General features: G+C 40.0%; 2 protein-coding genes across 2 annotated transcripts in view; one reads left to right on the top strand and one right to left on the bottom strand.

Moving 5' to 3' along the window:
- LOC131188530 (uncharacterized) overlaps positions 1-21,797 on the bottom strand; it is a 33,996-nt gene extending 12,199 nt beyond the window's left edge. Inside the window, exons 1-3 of the mRNA XM_058163842.1 lie at positions 21,714-21,797; positions 8,713-8,777; positions 6,896-7,115 (exon numbers count right to left, since the gene is read on the bottom strand). Of these exons, the coding sequence (XP_058019825.1) occupies positions 6,896-7,040 (145 nt within the window). The 5' untranslated portion in view covers positions 7,041-7,115; positions 8,713-8,777; positions 21,714-21,797. The remainder of the gene's footprint in view (positions 1-6,895; positions 7,116-8,712; positions 8,778-21,713) is intronic.
- Positions 21,252-24,532, top strand: TCF21 (transcription factor 21). Its single transcript, XM_058163844.1, has 2 exons — positions 21,252-21,773; positions 24,263-24,532. Exons 1-2 carry the CDS (start codon positions 21,315-21,317, stop codon positions 24,350-24,352), a joined length of 549 nt encoding a protein of 182 aa, XP_058019827.1. The 5' UTR covers positions 21,252-21,314; the 3' UTR covers positions 24,353-24,532.
- The last annotated feature ends 1,010 nt before the right edge of the window (positions 24,533-25,542 follow it).

Raw genomic sequence — 25,542 nt, 5'->3', positions numbered from 1 at the left:
CATGTAGTCAATATTATTTACATGTCAAATGTACTAGTGAAAACCTGCCAATGTAAATCAGACATCAAACATCTTTTAATATCAAATGAAATTTCAAATAGTATTTAGTGCCTCTTGAGCAAGGAGAATATATAGTGGTCCAAACATACCATATATTTCTACAAGAGAATTCTGGAAGGCTAATTTTTTTTCTCATTGTATAAGAGGATACTTGGGAGCACTTTTTAGGTCAATACTCACAGTATTGACTTAAGTGAAAGAAAGCATAATAATTAAATTAATTATGCAAATGAACACTAACTAGAAACATAAAGATGAAAATTAGTTAATAACCGTGCAATTGTTTTGTGGACAAATTACTTAATCAATTAGACATTCATTAAATAGGACAGATGTGCTACAGATTAAATTGGTTTCCCTATAAAATGTTTCATTTAGCCAGAATTTACTCCTTACAGGATGGGTGGGAAACAACTTCACTGGAGGTCTGAAGGCCAATACGTTAGGTTAGAGCTGTCTGCTGATGTGCTTAGCAAAAATGTGTCTCTGATTTATTTGCGTTTGCCACTATAAAGGTTTCAAATGAGGGATATTTATCTGATAGTATTCTTGACAAATTGGTCCAAGAAGGTTGAGTAGAGCATGGAGAGGGTCATCTCACAGTGCACACACAGAGGCTTAGAAGAAACTTGGATAGAGAATCCCCCCATTCAGGGAAGGGAAGGGAAGGGAAGGGAAGAGAAAGAAAGGAAAGGAAAGGAAAGGAAAGGAAAGGAAAGGAAAGGAAAGGAAAGGAAAGGAAAGGAAAGGAAAGGAAAGGAAAGGAAAGGAAAGGAAAGGAAAATCAGCAAAACATCAATTCTGCTTCTTAGAAGTTAGTTACTCCAAAGACAGTTCCAAATGTTCAACATATATCCATTTGCCAAAAAGAATTGCTAAATGTTCTAACTGCTAAGTGTTCAGGTGCAATTCATGCTGGCATATAACAAAAATTTAAACTTTTTCTTTTTCTCATTAGTTATTCATTGGAAGCTTTCTTACTAATGTGGACTTTGAAGAAGCAAGATGGGAAAACAATTAATGCTTTTGAACTTGGGTGTTGGAGAAGACTCCTGGGAATACCATGGACAACCCAGAAAACAAATGGACAATCAAACAAATCAACTCAGGTTTTTCATTCAAGGCACAAATGACCAGTTTCAAATTATCCTACTTTGAACACTTACTGGAGACCTAGCCCTCTAGAAAAGGCTATAATGCTGGAGAAGGTAGAAAGGAAAGAGAGCAGCCAGCAAGAAGGTGGATGGATTCAATTACAGTGGAAATAAATGTACCATTGGAAGATCCGAAACACTAAGTTGGAGACAGATCATCATGGAGAAAATTGAACCTGATGGCATGTAATCAAGTCAATCCTTACTGATGCAAAATTGCAGTATTGAGAATATAATAAATAAGTGGTGAAAGGTTAGAATCACCTCTACTGAGACTGTCTGAACATCTGCTAAGATTAGACTGCCCATTCCTACTTTTACAAAAGATGATTGTGATAGTCATGTTGATGCAATTGTTAAATGAAATTGTTGCATTTAGATGGCCCTTAAATTAATGTACATGGCTTGAAAATTATGGAATGCAACAATTTTTAACGCAGAGCTATGTGTTCCTTACTCATCACTTTACTGTGCACTACCTTATTGTAGTTCTCAATTAAAATTTGATTTTTGATTTTTCTCTATTCAGGCACAATGAATAATATGAACCTTATTCAGGGCAAAGAGAAAAGTTTTCTTTCTTTCTTTCTTTCTTTTTCTTTGACTTGGGATGGAAAGGAAAAATTGGGTACACTCCTGACCCATATTAGAAAATAGTATATAACCTAGCTGAGAATTCTGATAAAATTGTCTCTATATATGAGGTCTGTATTTAATATATTTTACACTATTTGCTCACTTTTTATACTACATCATGATTTCATTTGATTGCTGCCTTGTCCTGCTTCTTCTTTCCTTAGGGCAATTCATTGAGTAAAGACTGTTCTTTTTAAGAATGGAGCAATAGCTCAGTCTCTCTACAGATGAACTTAGTGAACATCTGACCTTTCCAAAAGCCAGGATTTTAATGAATGCATGACATATGAAGTAGTCGAGTCCAACTTCACACCCCTTTTGGGCTTGGACTTACTTTTATGGTTACCCTTTCAGGCACCCTCGTATGGCATTTTATATTTATGTTCATGCATTCATTCATTTCTTTTTGCTAAACGCATACAGTGACATTCGATGATGTTGAAAGGATAGGCACAAATACACATGTCAAGTCCTACCATTTTTCAACAGGTGTTGTATTCATTGTGCCACATATCAAAGGGAGAAGATGTAGCCATACAAGTGCATTTTGATATTGTTGATCCCACCCCTTCAATGCTTCTACCATGCTCTTACATAGGCATATATTCAATCATTCTTAATTTTCATTCATCCATACTACTCACTGCAATCCATGTTAAAAAAATAAAGGAATGATGATTATAACTCTGTGGGATTAGGGAAGTTGCAATTTAAAAGATAGGCTGCTGATTAGGTACTATTTCAGGAAATGATTAATTAAGCAGCCAATCTCAACGTTAGGAAACGCAAGCCATTCATTGACTAAAGACTGAAAATGATCATTCCCAGTGAACAGAACAAGATTTTCTTGTGAATAAAGATGCCTGCTAGGTGATTACTTTCTACTAATTAGTTCATTCCCTAGAATACATCCCACTCATTTTACAGTAATTTAATTCCCATACTTAGAATAGATCTACATTTAGAGATGGCTGGGGGAGGGAAGTGCCAATTAAAGTATAGCACAAAGACGTTGTTGCAGTTTCATTTGAGGGTCTGTGGTTAAAAATAATGCTAACAGCTCTACTGTGGGAGCAGTTTTGGTTGGTCTGACCCACATTTGTGTGCCACACCAAAATCATACTCAGGTACTCTGCCCCCAGACATAGAATTATAGCCTTTAATTGTTGATTTCCACAGCTGCATAAATCTTTACAAAGTAATATTCTATTAGCTTAACATTCCTTGGGAGATATTTAAAACTAAGCTCTTATTTATTGTACTGAAGGATGTCAGTGCTGCACTTAAGAAAAAATGTTAAATCGACATTAAGAAGAATAGGTGAAGTTATTTATAGTCTAAGCAGAGGAATATGTAGGGCTGTTTTAAAGAAAGCATTCACTTTTATATGCTGTAGTCTGTTTTACAGATGCCAGAATAAAGTTTTTATTCATTCAATTTCTGCAATATTCATAAAATGCCTAGCTATCACCAAAATTATCAAGAATATGTATTATTTGTAGTATGTTATATTAAATGAGCAAAAAAACCTTCATGTTAATAATTATTTGCCTAATTCTTTATGTCACTGCTAATTAAATACTGTCATCTTCTCTTGTCACTAAGTCAGCTTTATGAAGTAAACAAAATCTTGGAGTTCTCATATCAAATGACCTTAATGCCAAAGCCCACTGCAACTACATAGCAAAAAAGGCCCTAAGAGTTGTAAACCTAATTCTACGCAGCTTCTTTTCTAAAAACTCTACACTACTAACCAGAGCATACAAAACATTTGCCAGACCTATTCTTGAATACAGCTCATCCATCTGGAACCCATACCTCATCTCTGACATAAATACAATAGAACGAGTCCAGAAATATTTCACTAGAGGAGTTCTTCACTCCTCCGAAAACAACAAAATACCTTATACCAACAGACTTGAAATCCTGGGATTAGAAAATTTACAACTCCGTCGACTCCAACATGACCTGTGTTTAACACACAAAATCATCTATTGCAATATCCTTCCTATAAAAGACTACTTCAGCTTCAATCGCAATATTACAAGAGCAAAAAATAGATTCAAGCTAAATGTCAACCGCTTCAAACTTGATTGCAGAAAATATGACTTCTGTAACAGAGTTGTTAATGCTTGGAACTCACTACCTGACTCCATAGTCTCTACTCAAAATCCCAAAATCTTCAACCAAAAACTGTCTACTATTGACCTCACCCCATTCCTAAGAGGACTATAAGGGGCGTGCAAAAGAGCACAATAGTGCCTATTATTATTTTTATTATTATTTATTAGATTTCTATACCGCCCTTCTCCCGAAGGACTCAGGGTGGTGTACAGCCAGAATAAAAACCCAAAAACAATACAATATACAATTAAAACAAAATTAAAAAAATTTATTATACAATTTGGCCGAAAAACTTTAAAACATTTAAAATTCTAAAAACCCATTAAAATTCATATAAAATTTAGAAATATAAAATATAAATTTAAAATACAACAAAATTTAAGCCAGCCCCGCGCGAATAAATAAATACGTTTTCAATTCGCGGCGAAAGGTCCGGAGGTCAGATATTTGGCGTAAACCAGGGGGAAGTTCGTTCCAGAGGGTAGGAGCCCCCACAGAGAAGGATCTTCCCCTGGGGGCCGCCAGCCGACATTGTTTGGCGGACGGCACCCTGAGAAGTCCCTCTCTGTGTGAGCGTACGGGTCGGTGGGAGGCATGAGGTAACAGTAGGCGGTCCCGTAAGTACCCGGGCCCTAAGCCATGGATCGCTTTGAAAGTAGTAACCAAAACCTTAAAGTGCACCCGAGAGACCACAGGCAGCCAGTGCAGTCTGCGCAGGAGTGGTGTTATATGGGAGCTACGTGGAGCTCCCTCTATCACCCGCGCAGCTGCATTCTGGACTAACTGAAGCCTCCGAGTGCACTTCAAGGGGAGCCCCATGTAGAGAGCATTGCAATAATCCAAGCAAAAGGTGACAAGAGCATGAGTGACTGTGCACAAGGCATCCCGATCAAGGAAGGGGCGCAACTGGCGAACCAGGCGAACCTGGTGAAAGGCCCTCCTGGAGACGGCCGTCAAATGATCTTCAAGCGACAGCCGTTCATCCAGGAGAACACCCAAGTTGCGCACTCTTTCCTTTGGGGCCAATAACTCTCCTCCAACAGTCAGCCACGGCTGCAGCTGACTGAATCGGGATGCCGGCATACACAGCCACTCCGTCTTGGAGGGATTGAGCTTAAGCCTGTTCCTCCCCATCCAGACCCGTACGGCTTCCAAACACCGGGACAGCACTTCGACAGCTTCGTTGGGGTGGCCCGGGGTGGAAAAGTACAGCTGCGTATCATCAGCGTACAGCTGGTATCTCACCCCAAAGCCACTGATGATCTCACCCAGCAGCTTCATATAGATGTTGAACAGGAGGGGCGAGAGAATCGAACCCTGTGGCACCCCACAAGTGAGGCACCTTGTGGCCGACCTCTGCCCCCCTGTCAACACCATCTGCGACCAGTCAGAGAGATAGGAGGGGAACCACCGATAAACGGTGCCTCCCACTCCCAATCCCCCCAACCGGCGCAGCAAGATACCATGGTCGATGGTATCAAAAGCCGCTGAGAGATCTAGCAGGACCAGGGCAGAGGAATAACCCCTGTCTCTGGCCCTCCAGAGATCATCCACCAATGCGACCAAAGCTGTCTCCGTGCTGTATCCGGGTCGGAAGCCGGACTGGAACGGGTCTAGATAGACAGCTTCATCCAGGTATTGGGGCAGCTGCCGCCATCAAGATTTCTACAACCTTCGCAACAAAGCGAAGGTTGGAGACCGGACGATAATTACCCAAAATAGCTGGGTCCAGGGAAGGCTTCTTGAGGAGGGGTCTCACCACCGCCTCTTTCAAGGTGGCAGGGAAAACCCCTTCCAACAAAGAAGCGTTGATAATCCCCTGGACCCAGCCTCGTGTCACCTCCTGTCTGGCCAGCACCAACCAGGAAGGGCACGATTCCAGTAAACATGTAGTAGCGTGGAGCCTCTCCAACAACCTGTCCATGTCCTCGGGAGTCACAAGATCAAACTCATCCCAAACAACCTCAACAAGACGTGGCTCCGCCCTCTCACTTGGATCATCCCAATTTCGGTCCAGACCATCCCGGAGCTGAGCGATTTTATTGTATAAATAACCACTAAACTCCTCAGCACGTCCCTGCAAAGGGTCATCCTGCACCTCCTGATAAAGGAGAGAGCGGGTCACCCGAAACAGGGCGGCCGGGCGGTTATCTGCCAACGCAATGAGGGTGGAAGCGTAAGAACGTTTCGCCTCCCTCATTGCCACTAGGTAGGTCTTAGAATAAGACCTAATTAGTGTCCGATCAGCTTCGGAACAACTGGACCTTCAGGTACTCTCTAGGCGTCTTCTCCGACGTTTCATCTCCCTCAGCCCCTCGGAGAACCAAGGGGCCGGCTGAGATCTGCGCCTACCGTTCCTGTCCTATTGTTCTGTCCTATTGTTCCCTTCATTATATCAAATTAATATTATTGATGCATATTTTTACTTATATATTTTCTTCAATACATGTTGTTTTTCTATGACAAAAAAAAATATGATGCTGTTAATATGATATGATTAAGCAGACCACAGGGTAAAGAGATAGGATGTCAGGCAACTATAATAACCAATTCCAAAAAAACCCCAAACCAGCATTTAAGCTAACTTCTATAGGCAACTATAATGTTCAAAACAAGGTTGAGAGGGTTAATGGAACATTAATATTCACTCCCTGTTTCTGAAACAGAGAAAGTCTGAGAGAAAGAGCCACAAAACATGATTTTTTTAGTATCTCCTCTCCTCTCCTCTCCTCTCTCTCTCTCTCTCTCTCTCTCTCTCTCTCTCTCTCACACACACACACACACACACACACACACACACACACACCCTCCCACACTCAACTTATGTGAAAAAATGGGCAAGAAAGAGAGGAGATGGGGAGAGTGGGCAAGAAAGGAAGATGATGAGAAGCCATGATACAAAAGTGTTAGAATGTTTGTACCTTTAATTGTTGCACAAGTGGGAGGAGGGTCAGTATTCTTCTCTGATATCATTATAAAAGAGGAAAAAGTTCTACGTCTTTTGCATGAAGTCATCTTAATTTGCAGCACAGAAATATCTTCCATCCCACACAAGAGAAGGCCCATTCATGGGATGCAGGCAGCAAGCAAAACCACACCTCCTTCCTGTCCGTGGAAAAACCTCTCTCCATGGAACCAGTCCTTGATTTGAAAGGTTAAAGAGGGTCAATCCTGGTTAGTATTTCTATGTTAGATAAGCAAGAAATGCTAGAAGACAAACTGGGAAAGCATCCCTAAGGGCATTCCAGAAGAAGCCAATAGCAAATTAATCTATACTATTTCTAAACACTAATGGTGCACCATTTCAGTTGGTAGTTGAGGGTGAAACACTTTAACCAAAGATGACTGATAACAGGACACCCTTGGGCTTGAAAAAAAGCACAGGAAAAAGTAGCACACTCAGAGAAATAAAAATAGTAATTGTTTTTTAACCAGATTTCAAACTAATAATTTTCTATTTGGAAGGCAGGAATTATAACCATTGTATTACAACAAGCAGTCATTATAAGGGGCATTTTTCAAAAGTATTGCTAAGGACTGACTCCATCAATGGGTGTTCTTCATTATGGAAATGAATTATTGGGTTAACTTGCAACAAATTGAAACATGTTATTCACAACAGACAGAAGCACTCAAGATGACACTACATGGAAAAATGTACATTGGAAGTGGAGCATAAAAACACACGCGCTGAGGTCATTTTGACAATGTGCCCAGAATGAATAAAGGGTCACATTATTTTGGACAAGACCTCAATGAAAATCCATGTTTAGCTATGGAAATTTATTGGTGACCTTGGGACAGGATTATTGTTGCTAGGAGGGAAGTTAACAGGAGGGAAGACTGGAAGAAAAAGTTTTGTGCATGCCCTCTTGACCCCATGGAGGAAAAACAGGATATAGATCTACTGACTAAATCAATCAATAATCTTATAATTTGTGAGCCTTTGGTGGCAAGACAGTTTCAAAATTCTAATAAATCAATACAATAAGAAGGTGATCTACAAACAGGCACTTCAAGTATCTGAAGTACTTTACTCTTCATAGTTTCATTGTAAAAATCTACTTTTTGTTCATCTCATTTTCTGATATTAAACAAAATGCTTTCATTGTATTAGTTCTATAATCTTTTATCAAGATAACACAGCCAAGATAAACATGTCCACATAATTGATTTCTAGCTGAATTCTAGAAATTGCTGAACTGGTTTCAAAGCCATTACATTATTTGGCACCATCTGAATATCTATTTTATTTCTTTGCAAGCAAGATGAAAACGATTTCACCATGAGGGGAGGGAAGGTTGGGAATGTGAGAAGCAGTCATGAAACTGTTGTGAAATTTTGTAACTGTGTAGGATCTGAGTGAGAAGGATAATTGTGTTGCATAATTAAGTGTGCTGATGGACATAAGTCTTAAACTATCATTTGTAAAGTAACACTATGATCATTTTCTGGTGTACCCAGGCCTTGTGGTGTTTGTCAGCTGTCTGACTGCTCCTTTGATACTGTGAAAAAATGTGCTGCTAGATCTCTGCTTCCCAACACCTACAGAACATCTCTAGAGAACTTTCATCTCTGCCTGCTTCCCTCGGCCTTCTCTTCCTCTATTGGCACAGAACTCCATACAGAAATCTATTCTAGATCTTACGATCTGGTTGGAGATTTCCAAAGTTGAAGTTTAACCTAAAATGCAGAGAACAAAAATAGACGATATATAACATTATATAAAGAAACCTACCTTTAGCTACAGAAGTCATAAAATGTTGTGACCCAGGCCCAAGTAGGTAGCAGGAAACTCAGTCACTGTAAAAACAAACAAACTTTATTAGAACAGCTGAGAATTAACTCATTCTCAGCGTAGGTCAACTAAATTAAAGCAAATTCCTCCCAACACAATTCCTCAGTCTTATCACCAACCTTGGTCCAATCAGGCAAACTGCCAAAGGCCTTTCTTGGCAAAAGTTCAGAAGACACTGATACAAAATAAATGCAACAAAACAACGCTATCAATGTTGTTTTCCGGCAAAGAGCCCAAACGCCGTTACTGGTCTTTTAAGCCAGAGATGATTGGGAGGGGCCAATCATCTCTTGGCCCTTCTCCTGAGTCGTCCTCTTTGCTTGAGCTGCTCTTGTCTTCTAGCAACTCTTCTCATATGTGCATTAGGAACAGGCTCCTCCTGTTTCTCTGCCTCACTATTATCAGCCTCTGGAGGCTCTGGAGTACGCACATCACTCCCCAATGGCCCTGGTCCCACCTCTGCCTCCGACGCAGAGCCCTCATCCGGGCCTTCCCCAGCCTCCAGGACTGGCCCATGCTCTTCCTCAGCCTCATCGCTGTCTGATTCCATTGCCAGCTCCGCAGGCTGCTGGCGGACCACAACACAAAAAGACTTTGGGTCTATTACTGTGTCTCAGCTCAACTTACCCCACAGGGTGTTCTTTGTAAAGAAAAATTGGAGGAGAGAACGCCATGTACGTCACATTCAACTACAAGAGGAAAAGGAGGATATAAATCTAATGAATTAATAAAATTAAGTAAATAAACCCAACTTCTCTAGATCCAAGAATGGGATATCATAAAAGTCAGGATTCTACGTGCCAGTTGAAAGCAAGTAGTTGATATGAATATGAAATTCCCAATTTTCAACTTGTGTAATTGATTTGTGGAGAATTAAACTGATTTCCTATCATTAAAGGCAATGTGTCCAATAGCAGAGGAACTTAGAGGATGTTCTGCTTGGTTAATTATTAATTACCTGATCAATGCCTAGAGGTATCTTATCATTTCTTAGGAATTGGAAGATCATGAACAATTTATATTGCTAAGTGAGAAATTTGCTAAGTGAGCTTTGTCCCATTTTACAACTTTCCTTGCCACCATTGTTAAGTGAATCACTGCAGTTGCTAATTAATAACATGGTTGTTAAGTGAATCTGGCTTCCCCCATTGACTCTGCTTGTCACAAAAGATGGTCACATGACCCTGGGACACTGCAACCACCATAAATGTGAGTCAGTTGTCAAGCATCCGAATGTAAGTCATGAGACCATGGGGATGCTGCAGTGGTCGTAAGTGTGAAACAATGGTCATAAATCACTTTTTTCAATGCCATTGTAACTTCGAACGATCACTAAGTGCACTGTTGTAAATTAAGGTCTACCTGTAATAAGTTAACTTAGCTATAGGGTATACAAGTCAACCTTTAGTATTATGACAGTGAATCTGTAGTCAAGAAAATACTGGAAGATACAGAGAGAGAAGTGGATTCTTACAAAAGCCTTACAAAAAATTTGATTTAATAACATTTTCCAAAAAATAAATTCTTGGAAGTTTTATGTTGGAGTTTTCACTGATACATTTATCTCTTGGGAGACATGGTTTTACCTCTACTGGCCTAGTGCTTGGAGGTAAACTTACACTTAGGTAAAGATAAATCTAGAAGTTAACAATTGTGTACATAAACCCTAAATTACACTAGCTGAGGCATAGAACAGCACTTGATTAGTAGTTTTGTAAAGGAGATGTGACCATCCAAAAGTGTAAGAAAACACTCTAAGCTATGACAGATCTCCTCTGAGATTCCAGTGTTATCCTACTGTAAGCATTACAGGAAACTTTAAGTAGCACTTTATTTTCCTTCCTTAAGAGGCCAAGGGATTTCTAAGTAATTTAAGCTACGGTCATTTTGCAGGATCCAACCTGGGTTGGTGACTGGGACCAGGGGTTTTATTTTTCGAGCTTTCGGACTTGTGCTGGAGCCCATCTTCAGGGAACTTCTCTCTAGCAGAGAGTTTGCTGTTCTGTGTGTGGTATTTATAGCGCCTGTTGTAAGTGGCTTTTTAGATGTTGATTGGGGTGTGTTGATGGCTAGCTTTTAAGTCATTAGTTGTCATTTGCTCCGGTCCTGGTGACCGACCCTGATTGGATCCTGCAACATTATCCTTATGAATGAAAATGATTATCCCAGGATGTACCCCAGGATGTACATCCTGGGATAATCATCTTCATTCATAAGGTCATTTTCTACTTATGTATAATATTACAACTCTTAAATCAGGTCCGTGAAATACCATTCAGTTTAAATCCTAACATTCTAACTAACTTGGTTTATGGAGAATTCTTTATTTTCTGCTGAGAATATTTAGAATGTTTTAGAATGTTTAATCCTTGCCAAACTGAGGTTGGCTTATTATCCAGATGTGGAATTAATTATTTGTAAGATAAGATAGGCCAGCCGTGGGCGCCTTCCTGATGTTTGGAGTTCAACTCCAAGAATTCAGAGAAATGGCTGAGCAGCCTGGGAATTCTGAGAGTTGACATCCAGACATTTGGAAGGGTGCAGGTTAGGAAGGCTGAGATAATTTGTATTTGCCCAGGTAGTAATGGTTTCAGAAATCCTCAAACAGATTATTAATCACATTTGTATCTAACTAAGATGATTCATTGCTCCATTTTATCTTCATAACAATGGTATCAAAAGTGACCCATTTAACTTTATAACTGAGTGTGAATTAGAACCTGTTTTTATGTTTTATATTTAGTTCAATATCCAAATTGCTACATTGGGCTGGTTTGTTGAGTTCCATATAGACAAGAGCTGAATTCCATATGGACAGGAATTGTCTTGAATTCCATACAGACAAAAAATTAGGATGCCCATTAGAAATTTGTGGCATTTACCTGAATAGTATAAGGAAAAGTCTAAATATACATAAGCATGTTCTGTCCATCAATGTGTGCAGAATCAAATATTCCTTTAATTCTAAATTTGATCACAACTGCATATATGCAGAGTCTGCATCTCATATATTAACAATATGCATGCATACTATGGTACTTCATTGCAACAGGAGTCCAATCTACTGCAAAGAACAATTGTTCACAGTTTATCTGTGATGGTCCAGAGATATCTGGCACATTACGGTGGAAAATATGGTGCACAGCTGTGACCCACGAACTCCTCAGCTGATTTAATACTTAACTCATGTCCACATTAAGCTAGAGGTTTGTAATTCCACATTTCTGAAAAGCTGGAATTGTTTTTCAGACTTACATTCTAATTACTGAAAAGTAAATTCAACAAATTATTCCTTATCAAACAATTTCATCATGTTCTGAAACCACAAAAATGTGAAAGATTAGCCAACATAGAAACAGCATAAAAAGATATCCCAGAACCAAAACAATTTAATCTCTTGGTTATAAGATGTCATAAAACACTGGGAAGGGGACTTTTCCCCTTAATTATTCTTCAGAATATTTGGAAGAAAGAATTGCAACATTCAGTGTCTATTGTTAGAACCCTCAATAAATATTTGATGCATTTCTTGTCATTAATGCCACATTGAGCTAAATATCCTGCAGAGTAGAACAACTAACACAGCTCTTCTTGTTCTACCTTGAGTGCACTTTTGCATGACTAGAACTTTCTCTTCTGTTACATATCTTTTAGTATCCATCACAGCCATCAATACTACATTTCCCTTGCACATGCATAGCAGAGATTGTCATCTTTTTAGGTATGGTGAAACTAAACCTAAAACCTAAGTCTTATAGCCTGTAAAACCAATGATATTGCACAGTATATTTCATGCCCAATTTCATTTTGATTTTAGCTGGTCAGTAAAAGACAATCTGAATCTTCATATATCGGGGAATCTCATAATTATCTATGAAATTGGAATATTTTATGATTCCTGCACTTCCCTCTCATTCTCAAACAAAGAGGATTCTTCAGAAATAGAAGCTATTGCCATTATGCAGAATATTGATATATATTTACCTATTCTGGGAACGAAAAAGTAGGTCATAGAATCCATGCCCAAAAGACATAACTATTCACAAAGCATATAAATGGATTTAGTTATGCATTAAAAAAGGGACTCCAGTTGTTTCCTGGTTCAAGGAATCATTCCACACATAGAATCTACTTACCGCCCGCAATATGCTATTTTTTTTTAAAAAAAGTTTCTGCCTGATTCAGCATTTCTTGCCCTGCTCCCTGTCTTGTGGCAGTAAACCCTATTCTGTTAATTAGAAAATAACTTTTACTTTCTAAGATTAAACTGGCCTTATGCATACTGTACCTCTAAAGCAGGGGTCTCCAACCTTAGCAACTTTAAGCCTGGGGGACTTCAACTCCCAGAATTCCCCAGCCAGCTTTGTTAAAGCAAACCTTATCTTCAGTGTCACTCTAAGTGAGATCTAATCTCCCCAGAGTAGGGCAGTCACTGGTTACAGCTTGCAGATGTTCTGCTCCATTCTATACCACACAAGGCTAGCAGGAAAGCATAGAGAGAGGAAGTTTTGAGCAGTGACACCTCTGTGATACAAGATCCTATCCAGAGAACTTCTTGGAGGGATGGTGGGTGCTTCGAGACAACTTAAGAATCTTCTAATGCTGTCAGCCACTGATCTTTAATGCTTTTTTCATTTTAATTGATTTTGCTGTTAATATTTAATTCCTGCTGATTTATATTCTAATATATAATGCTATTTTTGGTTTTAGTGGTTCTCTTCCATTATAACTGCTGCCAATGTTGAGCTTTTAACCATGGGTGGCCCCTACTATATGCAGTCCAATCCAACACCCCATTTATTGTCCCCAGCACCTCCCCAGACTGTGTGGGGCCAAATATTTTGATACATTTTTCCTGCGGTCAAGGAGGTTTAAAAGATTAAAGAGTGAAATAAGTATCTTAAGCCTCACAGAGGCTTAAGGTATCCATACCAACTTTTTAAAAAAGTCCACATTGCTCTGATTCAGACTGATCTGGAGGGATGTCACACTTCAAAGTTTAATGCACCATGTTTGCTCCTTGAATCTATTCCCCAAAGTTCTAAAATAGCAAAAGGATCCAAAATGTTCAATTACATCATTTGGGTGAAATCCTAAACGCTGTAAAAATATGAAATGTTTAAATAAACAAACAATTCCTCCCAAAGATCCCAAACAGAAAAAAATAAGCCCACTACAGACTAAGAAAGGTTGATAACCTTGTTCTAAAAGAACTGTATATATTTAAATAATTAGTTTAAACATCTTACAATGTAAGCCGCCCTGAGTCTTCTGAGAAGGGCGGGCTATAAATGTAAATAAAAAAAAATCTGATGTCTGTCTGTCTGTCTGTCTGTATATATGTATCAGAATTGAAGATTGCTGAATTTCTTTAAAATTCTGCATGTCCACAGAACTTGAAAAACATCTATTTACCAGAGGGTTGGAACTAAATTACAAACTATCTACATATAAGATACTACTTATTATTATTATTACACTCATAATTATAAGTATTGGGTTTGTTAGGTTTGTTTTAAGAAGCAAATGGTATAATCAATCTAAGCCAGGGGTCCCCAATCCCCAGTCCAGACTGGTACTGATCCTCAATCCATTGGGTACCAGTCTGCGCAACCAGGGGCGAGTGGGTGTAAAGCTTTGTTTGTGCAGGGGTAACAATAGGTTGCAGACATGTAACCATCCCTCCTCCCACCCTGCCGTTGCCATTGCCGCCGCCACTGCTGGTCCATGGACCCAGAAAGGTTGGGGACCGCTGATCCAGTGGTGAAATTCAAATTTTTTTACTACCGGTTCTGCAGGGGAAGGATACTGCAAAATCTCCATTCCCACCCCACTCCAGGGGAAGGATACTGCAAAATCCCCATTTCTTCCCCACTCCTGGGGGAAAGATATTGCAAAATCTACATTCCCACTCCACTCTGCGGCCAGCCAGAGGTGGTATTTGCCGGTTCTCTGAACTACTCAAAATTTCCGCTCCCGGTTCTCCAGAAACTGTCAGAACCTGCTGGATTTCACTGCTGCGCTGATCTAAGCAATACTTAAAGCACATTTACAGTAAGATTGGGATAGCCATGCACTACATCAGTTGATTTCTCTATATTTGACTGCTGCCTATTTTAGCTGCTGTAGGTACTGTTCTGTGGAAAAAGTTGGATCTCTACCACCCATAAGTTTAGCTTCTTCAATTATCTCCCCCTTCTTTTGCTTGAGCAGCTCAAAAGTACGGGAGGTAAGAAACCTTATTTGCTTATTTTTGTATCTCATCAAGATTCTTATGGACCTTGAGTTCAGCTCAAAAATATCTGCCCCTGAGCCTCAGTGAATCCATTTTTTCTTAATCCTGTACTGTATAAATTCTAACTAATTTTGTGCACAATTTCAGTTGTCTGGATTTTTTTTTCATATGAACAAGTTCAATTTGATATTTCTCTTATCTTAAAGCTGGAAGTGACTCCTTGCAGAAGTTTATAGTATCAATCACTTGAGCAATAAATCATGGCTGGGGAAACCAACCATGTAGGGATCCACCTGCACAAACAATGATCAGGAAGATAAAACAAAAAAGACCATAAATCTCAGACCTGCTGATGAGTAATTTTTGAAATCGGTAAGAATGCATGTCTAAAACAACTAGCTACAATAATCAATTAAGCTGACAATGTGTTTAGTTAATAGTTCATTAAAAACAATACTAACCCAGTGTTAACTTACATGAGAGTAAAGATACTGAATTCCCAGATGAAGCAGAGTGTTTAAACTGACATGCTATTATTATAATTCCCCAATTCTGCACCATGGTTGTATCTGTTAGTTTGCATATAAATAGCAATAGATAGTTCTATTTAATTCCTTGCATTTTCATATTTACTACATACACGCACAGAGAATGTATATATATGGTAATTATGATTAAGATGGCTTTTGTTTTCTATTAATTGTGAAGCAGGATCATTATGCAATGATCCTTTTCCAGGATTAAATTAGGGTTGAACCACTCTATTATAAGTTAAACCCAAATGAGCATGTCAGATCCATACAGCAAGCAATAACCTCATTCAATGGCAGCCACATATGACAACTGCCAATAGTAGTGTTAGCCCTTCTAATAAGGCTACTTTACTTTATAACCTGCCTTGGAGCAAAAGACAAATGTAAATGTACTTTTATATGTAAATATATGTTTAAACCTGGCATGACCATTCTCATAAGAGGGTCGTCTCCCTGCTTGTCTGTGTGGAAATTAATTGCTCTTAGTTTGGCTTCTTCTGATTAATATCACTTGAACAAATATCTCTGCAGTGGATATGATTGGATCATTTGGTCATTCATAAAGTGCTGTTGATTTTAAGTTCTGCACAGTTTTAAGATTCTTCATAGGACTTTCTGCAGGAATCACTCAGAGAATGATCTCTTTCTTTTCTAAGATGAATGTTGTAACACAATGAACTTATCCAAGTATACCTTTGATTTGAAAAAGGTGGAAACTTGCTGCCTTCCAGTTGAAGTTGAACTGTAGCTCTCATAATTTTCACTTATAACTTGGGTTCCTGGAGAAAGTTAGTCTAAACATTCTTAATAAAACGGAAAGCCATTTTGGAGTGCAGAAAGGCAAAGATGCCATTCCAAGATTCTTTGGAGCTGTTGAGGTAGAATTCAATTGCAGCCCTCCCAAAGATCACATCAGCTGATCTGAATTCAGCATATCTGGTGGATAAGCAGTCTGATTGGGGAAGCAGTCTGTAAAGTAGCCAGTTCCAAGATAAATGAAAACAATGAGCAAATGTAAAGCTTAACGAATTGCTGTATTAGTTACAAACATCTCCATATGCACTCTCTATCAAGCTGGTGTAATTTTTTTTGACTTGGGGTTCTCATAATTGACCCATTTAAATCAATAAAAGCTTCTTATTTGCCACAATCTTTTTAATTAGATAATCTAGTCATTAGATAATCTAGTCCCACCTAGTCCCAGCATGAAAACCAGCTGAGAGAGAGCCAGTCACTCTCTCTCTCTCAGCCCAACTCATCTCATAGGATTATTGTTGTGGGGAAAATAGAAGGAGAGTATTATGTATGTGTGCGCTTTAGGTTACTTATAAAAATAATAAAGGCAGGATTTTAAAAAGGTAAAAACAAGCCTACAAGGCATAATGGACACCAACTGGTAGTTTGCTGAGCCAGAGTCAAGATGTTGGAGTTGCAGAACCTTGGAGAGCTCCAAACAGGCCATTTTCTCCAATGAAGTTTGCCTTCAACCTGGATCATTCCTTTGGGATTAGCCCATTCTCTTCCTGAAAAACAAGAGTTATTAGGATGGTCCTTTGGTCCAGAGTCTGGCATTGAATCACTTCCTAGGCACCTCCCAACTTATGCATTGCCTTCACTGAAGAATAGGCAGAAGATAAAGTGAAAACCCAGGGGTAAATCACAATTTATCTGGGACACTCCAAATTACTCTTGACTCAAGAGTCTGAATTCTAGCTTAGTGTTGGAGCCTGGATTTATCATCCCTGCAAATGATTCAAAGTCAGGTGCCCTGCTGTAAGGACAGGAGCCCAGTCAGTCCTTGCTAAATTTCCTGAGCTGCACTAAAGGGCACCGTGCTTCTGAAGATGCCAGCCAGAGTTGCTGGTGAAACATCCCTTTCAACTCTGTTATTCTGAAACCATGGTCATTAAATCCTGAAACTCAACACTCCCATTCAGACATCAGCTGTCAAAGCCTATACAAGTAGAGTTGCCTTAAAAGTTGTCTAAAGCATGGGTGTTCCACATGTCTTTTGGTTGGTGTGTCATAGAATAGATTCTAATCCAGGTTTTGCAAACATGAAGAAGTAGATAGAGCTAGGGCAAAATATGAACTAGATCAAATATAATTTTATACACAGGTTAAATTAAATGTAATTGATGTCATTTCTGTATGTTTAATATATTTCTATTTTGGTTATATTCAAAAATCACATATTGATTGAATGAGGTAACTCTTTAAAAAGGTAAAGGTTCCCCTTGCACATACATGCTAGTCATTGCCGACTCTAGGGGGCGGTGCTCATCTCCGTTTCAAAGCCGAAGAGCCAGCGCTGTCCGAAGACGTCTTCGTGGTCATGTGGCCGGCATGACTCAATGCCAAAGGTGCACGGAACACTGTTACCTTCCCACCAAAGGTGGTCCCTATTTTTTCTACTTGCATTTTTTACATGCTTTCAAAACTGCTAGGTTGGCAGAAGCTGGGACAAGTAACGGGAGCTCACCCCGTTACACAGCAGCACTAGGGATTCGAACCGCTGAGCTGCCGACCTTTCGATCAACAAGCTCAACGTCCTAGCCCCTGAACCACCGTGTCCCCCAGGTAACTCTTTACAAGTAACTAAATAAATTTCTAGCAATTTTGGATGGACTTTCAAAGCTACTTTGGGAGCCATATGTAATCCTGCAATCTCAGGCTAGATATTCCTGTTCTGAAAAGTCAACAGCATTCTAAAATCCTTCAGTGTTTTTTGAATTGTTAGGACTCATAATTCTGTATTTTCATGTTATAAAATTTTAGAATTAGCTTCCCCAACCTGATACTCTCCAAATGTGTTAAACTCCATTAATCCCAAGTACCATAGCCCAAACCTAAGTGACTGGAAATTTTGAAGTTTGTAGTTAAATTTATCTGTGTATACTAGATTGGGGAAGGTTATGACAGAGGATGTATAGAATCAAGTATTTAATTCATAGTAGAAGAATTCAGCCCTACATATATCAACCCTGAATTAGCTCCCACGGAACTTGGGGACATGAGTTTTAGATAAAAGCTTACAAAACACATGTAAATGTAATATTTTCTATTATAATTTATTGTATACTATATTATTTTTATAGGTATAGGGATGGTATCTACTATTAGTTTGTCCTTGAAAAATTCTATTTTAAATATTTTTTTAATGAAGGATATTGTAATTTTAATACCATGTACACTTCATTATCATTATATATTTACTTAAAATGTACCTACAAAATTATTGCAATATTTCACAGTGCATAAAACATTCTGTACTGGTTTCTTATAATAAATCATGTTAATTCACTTGTATTTGCTATTTGTTAACAGAGTTGGCTATACAGAAAAACTGCCAATTACCAACCTTTTACCAAGAGGGAGAAATCTTGATCAATATTTCTAAATATGTACTTTGCACATCATTGGAGAGGATTTACAACTGAAATTTATACTAAGATTGAGAAGGCTTTGGAATTCATGTTGTAGCATATTAGGACACCATCTTGCCATTTGATCTCCTCTTCGAGTGAATCAAGATGCTCCTTGGGAAATAAACAGTTCTACAGATTCAGCTGGTCCATTGATGAAACTTGGGTTAGATCCTCTAAGATCCAGGGTAAGACATCAGTTCACCAAGAACAGATGTAGGAATAAAGAGTGATTGAACAAGACTGAAATAAAACATGGCTGTGTAAGAGGTAATTTCAGAATAACAGAGTTGGAAGGGACCATGAAGGTCTTCTAGTCCAACTCCCGCTCAGGCAGGAAACCCTATACCATTTCAGACAAATGGTTGTCCAATCTCTTCTTAAAAACTTCCAGTGTGGAGCATTCACAACTTCGGGAGGCAAGTTTTTCCACTGATCAATTGTTCTAACTATTCTAACTAGTCAAAACTCACAGTCACTTCTTCCAATAATATTTTAGTAATCTGATTCAATGACAAAGAAATGTACATTATTGTGGTGCTACAAATGTTTTAAGAAAAGGGGAGCATGTGCACACTGTACAGACAATATATTGAACTGAGGCTTTTTTGCTGCAATGCTCTCTCAAGAGATACATGTGCCCAGAATACAAAGTGGCCCATAATTAAGATAACTTTTTATAACATACCTTTAATGAGATACCAGAACTGAACAGAATTCAGATCTCTTGACTTCAAATTATAGATCTTAACCAAAACATAAAAAGAAAAGTTTATTGGGAAAGTAAGAGCATACAAAAAAACAAAAGGTAGTTCTATCAGATCTACAATAGCTAATCCATAACATTATATTCACTTCTTCATCGAAGTCATTAATTAATAAAATCTCAATCTGGTAGCACTCTATTTGGTATCTTGCTTCAGGTTGATAAGGAACCATTGATGAGTGTCCCGAAGATGCTTTTTCAAAAGGCAAATGGACTTTCTGAGTTTTTCTCTTGAAGATGTTTTGCCATGACAACCATGACCCTGGATGACTGAAAATTCCATAGACATTTAACCATTGATGAACAATCTGAATACAATGTTTCAGGTCCTTTGATATCCATTTAATTGTCATGCCATTCAACCCCTATTCAACTGTAATGCTAAACTGAATGTCATAGGTTTGCTGGAATCAAGATATATTACATCTACAGCATTCCCACAAGAAGCAGGAAACAGCAAACCACTTCTGAATCTTTTCCAAGAAAACTGCAGGGATTTGGCCACAGTCACCAGGAGTTAATACTGACTCAAAGGTATCAAAAGCAAAAAAAAAAAAAAAATTACTACATCCTAAAACAAATTATTCTGACATACGGCCGAAAATCCCATAAGTGCCTTTTCCCAACCTTGGCAGTAAAGATGCAATAAACAACAAATTAAATAGCACCTTGCTGCCTTTACATAACCGCCAAAATCAGCTGCTGAGAAGGCTGCCCTTCTCTGCCTAACAGGAAAGCTGGTCCAGCCCGGTGGGATGAAGCTTATGCAAACTCTGACAGGCTTAAGCTACGTCAGCTCTATCAAGAACTTAGAGGTCTCAGACACAGACGTCACTGGCCAGCCCATTCATATTCCAGGAATTCAGAAGTAAATGCCTAGATTTCTGCAATTCTTGGGAAAAAAATGAGACAGCATTTAAGACTTCACAGGAGAAATATCATCAGTAATAGCAATCCGAAGGGAAGGAGGGAGGAAGGAAGGAAGGAAAAAAGAAAGACAGGAAGGAAGGAAGGAAGGAAGGAAGGAAGGAAGGAAGGAAGGAAGGAAGGAAGGAAGGAAGGAAGGAAGACAAGGCCTAGTACTGAACAACTAGGAAAAGCAAATCCCACTCTGTCATCTGAGCAGGGATGTTCCAGAGGTTCCTAAACCTAGGCAACCTCTGGGGCGAACCGAGGGAAGGAGGCCCATCTCTGGAGACATCCTAGTCTAGAGGGCTCAGCAGCAAAAAGAGAAGCAGATACATCTGGAGGGAGGAGAGAAAAAGAAAATAAAGAAGACAGATCTCCCTCTTTCAAGGAAAGCCCAGATCCTCGACTGGCGTCTCCCCCGACCGATCCGGGGCGAGTGCTGCAGTCCACGCAGTGCGGCGACCCTTTGGAGAAAAGCCCCACCCACGGGCTGCCCCGGACCGCCTATTCTTCACCCCCCCACACACACTCCACCCCCCCCCCGATAAATGCCTCCCGGGCGCTCCGCATCAACTTGCGCTTCTCCTTCCCTCTCGCCGAGACAGGCGAAGAAGGCTGAGCGGGGGTTCCCCAGGCGTCGGCCTCCCTTTCCCTGCCCCCTCCGGCCCGAGGCCATGTCCACGGGCTCACTGAGCGATGCCGAAGACCTTCCCGAGGCGGAGATACTGGGCTGCTCCGGCAGCCTGAAAATGGATCGCTGCCGCTCGCCGTCCGCTCCACGCCAGAGCCCCGCCGAAGGCTCTGCCGGCGAACGGGGCTCCCTCGGCAAAGGCCGGGGCGCCGCGGCGGGCAAGGCGCGGAAGAAAACGCCGGGCAAGAAGAGTCCTCCGGGGACGGCGGGCCAGGAGGGCAAGCAGGTCCAGCGGAACGCGGCCAACGCCCGCGAGCGGGCTCGCATGCGAGTGCTGAGCAAAGCCTTCTCCCGCCTCAAGACCACCCTGCCTTGGGTGCCGCCGGACACCAAGCTCTCCAAACTCGATACGCTCCGCCTGGCCTCCAGCTACATCGCCCACCTGAGGCAGATCCTGGCCAGCGACAAGTACGAGAACGGCTACCTTCACCCCGTCAATTTGGTGAGTGGGGCGCTCGGGAGGCGGGAAACGCGCCGCCGGGGCCGGTGGTGGTGGTGGGGGGCGCGGCTGAAAGGACACGCGCACCGCGACGCTCGCACCTGGCTCCGCGCCTTCCCGGCGCCCTCAGTTCCTCTTCGCTTCCCTTGCTCCCCCTCCACCCACCCACCACCCACCATCCTCCAGCCAGCAAAGTCGTCGCCGTTAGCCGGGCGGCTGGCCTCCCGTCTCCCGGACTGGCGAGGAAGTCAGTCTGCGAAGTCATCCGAGGGAAGTGTGTGAGTTGTGTGGACGCCGGGGGCGAAAAGTCCTCGCTCGCCTGGCGCGCTCGGCACTTCCCCGCGCGCTCCGACGACTCGGCGCTCGGTTTGTCCCGAGCAGTAACGAAAAGGCGTAGGGAGCGACGGGCAGAATAATAATAATAAAAATAAAATGTCAAAACGATAATCACTCTTTAAAGGAAGCCCCCCTCCCTCCTTTTCTTTTTAACCGTCCTCTTAATCGGATTGCGCCACAGAACTTTTTTTCAGCCGTCACGGCCGCTTCGTAATAACTGAGGGGAGCCGCCACGTCCTTCGCCCACCAAGTTTTACTAATCGATCAGAATAAGGGAGCGGGAAAAAAATAGGCCGATTTATTGACTTAACGGCGTCAGTCGGCGGGAATCTGATTCCGGCGTGTTTTATTGCCGAGGGCTGGAGATTACTACGAGTGGTACTACCGCAGCCACTAACGACCGCGACTGTTAACGCTATTTAAATCGCCATCGAAACCGATTTTCCGAAAACACCGAATAACGGCAATGGATTTTAGATTTATTTAGATTTGATTTTAAACGAAAAGAGGAGCCTCTTTTTTTCCCCCTCTGTCTCTTCGCACACTCCGTCGTGAGGATCCTGCCCTCCCCCCACTCCCGTAAATTATGGACTTTTCGGGAGTGGAAGGGGTGTGTGTGTGCGTGTGCCGCACACCTTCAGATTTACAACCATCTTCTTGACTTCCGTCACGAAAGAGGCCACAATCCGTTTGTAGGTCACGAAGGAGGAAGAAAGAAAACGGACGGGGCTGTTAGGAAGTGGCTTCGAATACTTTATAAGTTTCTCCGGCCTTTTTAGTAGATGCGAGCTGGGATAAGAGAAAAATATAAATATCGATTCGGATATTTGGAGGCCCCGTTATTTCTAACAACGGAATTAATCATAAAGAGGGAAACGTTTAGCCTCAGTTTATGGCTGAAACGAACGCAAACGTTTCTAGAGGGAGGGAACGGTTAAAAAAAAAACTTCCATTCAGGATTTTATCCTTACTGGAAAGGAATCTGGCAGGGGAGCATTATATTCCTTCCCTGTGTTTTCTAATTTATCTGATTGATGGTTTACTTTTATTGTGGTCCTATATGTAAAACAATTGTCTTCTTACTCGCATTAATGTTTAATTAGTAATAAAGGGCTGAGATTTTATTTATTACTCCATAGTTAGCAACAGTAAGCATATTAAAATAGTTACTGAAAGCAAAGGAAACTCAGAACCCCAAACTCTTTTGATTGATGGATTTGGGAGAAGGGGTGAGATATGGTTGACCTTGTTCGTTTTGCTATGATACCATTATTGCATGTATATGCTTACTTCATTTTAAAAAGACATTGAGATTATGTACTACAATAGCACGACAATGATGAATAATTCCCGCCACCACAGTACAGATAATCTACACATTATTTTGCTAGCAAGTTTGCATTCATGACATTTAAAAAAAAAAAAAATACAAGGTGATTTGTTGCTGTTGTCTTTGTTGCCCATAAGAAATGGATAGAACTTTAATTTTACTGTTCTAGAATTATACTTTCTTTATGAGACTTCTGACCTCAGCAGAACTTTGGCAGTTGCAAACCAAAGCATACAGTCAAGAAGAAACCCCCATCTCCAACTCTAAAATGCTTTTAGAGGAGATAGTACTCTTATCTTTTTCAAAACAAAGCAAAAGTGAAGGGGGAGCTGTGCTTTGACATTACCCAGTCAAGAATAGACAGGGGCTTAAAAAAAAACGATGTCTGCCCCAATATGCCTTTTGGGGTTGCATTCATTGTATATCTATTTGAGAGAAACATCATTTCTATCAAATGTAACCAATGCTGGTATCTAGAATCAATAAAGCATGAACTTTCACCCCCAAAGATTTCAGAGAATTATGAGGAACATAAAGAATTAAAAAAACATCTTTATTGCGCAAAACATATTATGATTCTGCAGCTGCATGGGGCAATACAGTGGAGCCATTTTAAGAACCTAGTTACACTCAGTAGCTGAGACTTGTCTAGTCTAACCATTTCTTCCTATTGTTTGGAAAGAACACCTGGGTTATCTATGGCTTTGTTTATTAAGTTCAAGAACTACATCATTTGAAATACACTGATCTCTCTCTTCCTTTCCTCTTCCTTTTTCTTCCTCTCCTTTGCCCCCCCACCCCACCCCTTTTTCCTCCTTGGCTACAGACATGGCCTTTTATGATTGCTGGCAAACCAGAGAATGAGCTGAAAGAAGCAGTGAACACAACTCGGTTGTGTGGCCCTACTGCCTCCTGACCCAGGATTTTCAAGCATGAGAAAAGCACCCTTCTCTGTGGATGAATGCATTTGTGCATTGGGTATACGGAACGGGTGGGGGAAGCATTTCAAGGAGGCAACAAACTGTTTTCTCATGGAACAAACAAATCCTAAAACTGAAAAGAAGACCAAATGTACTATGCCAAAGGAAAGTGAAACAATCACAAAGAACATATATTTAACTTTATTAACTTGTAAATATATATATATATATATATATATATTACATATATATATATTGAATATCCTGCAGCAACGCCTTGCTGGTCCAAGTGCTGTTCTCTGGATCCAACCAAAATTTGCAACTTTCTATCTCTGTGTACTCCACTTTGTGAAAGACGCGATTCCTAGAATCAATTATTCTGAAATCACATCTCTCTAAAAAGAATACACATTAAAGATATTCTATGAATATATTTTCTTCAAACAAATTTTGCTATAATTTGTATAATTTTTTTAAAATCATCAACAGAAAAACATAGCGCACTGGGTTTTTTTTTTATTATTTGTTTTCAAAGAAAAGAGAAAGAGAAGATTACTATTTATTTTATTCTGGGTGAGCAGATTTTACAAATCTTAAAGTGACACAATGCAAAAACCATTTGACCTCAGATTATGAAATGTTTATTTTCCTAATTAAGAAGAGGTAGACCGTATCCTTTGAGGGGAGGTTTAGATGGCTAGAAAAACAGCATGTAATGGCTGTCTCACTCAAGAAGGAAGGAAGTAACCTGTTTGTCACATTTCCAATAATTTAACTAAGAATTAGGGAGATTGTGAAATTAGCAACAAAGTTTAACAAAATTTGTAGCTCAATCCATACATTTGCATTGTCATTACTATTCATGTCTCAATTTAGAATAGGTTGTTTGCAAAGATGATAAAGATGGAAAGCAGATAGTTTTATATTGTCTTTGCACACTAAACAATCTAAGTTTTAAAGAATTTTTTACAAGTCATACTATCTAAGCGTTAGCATGAATGTGTCTTTTCTAAACATTGCCAATGTAAGGCTGAAAACAGAAAAATCCTGAACGAAGGTAGGTACAATTTCTTTCAATAGAATAAATCTGAAGCACGGTGTTTGAAGGATTAAAGTGATTTGATTTATACTTGGAAATAAATCCCAGGTAAGTTCAAAGGGTTTTCTTGTTAAATTCATTTTTTTC

This window comes from Ahaetulla prasina, chromosome 1, assembly GCF_028640845.1.
Source record: "Ahaetulla prasina isolate Xishuangbanna chromosome 1, ASM2864084v1, whole genome shotgun sequence".
Classification (NCBI taxonomy): domain Eukaryota; kingdom Metazoa; phylum Chordata; class Lepidosauria; order Squamata; family Colubridae; genus Ahaetulla; species Ahaetulla prasina.
The sequence above is the reverse complement of the archived record's forward strand: the minus strand, read 5'-3'. Positions and strand labels throughout refer to the sequence as shown.

Coding starts and splice junctions, on each gene's coding strand:
- TCF21 (XM_058163844.1), top strand. CDS start 21,315: ATGTCCACGGGCTCACTGAGCGATGCCGAAGACCTTCCCGAGGCGGAG. Junction 21,774..24,262: donor ACCTTCACCCCGTCAATTTG/GTGAGTGGGGCG, acceptor CCTTGGCTACAG/ACATGGCCTTTTATGATTGC.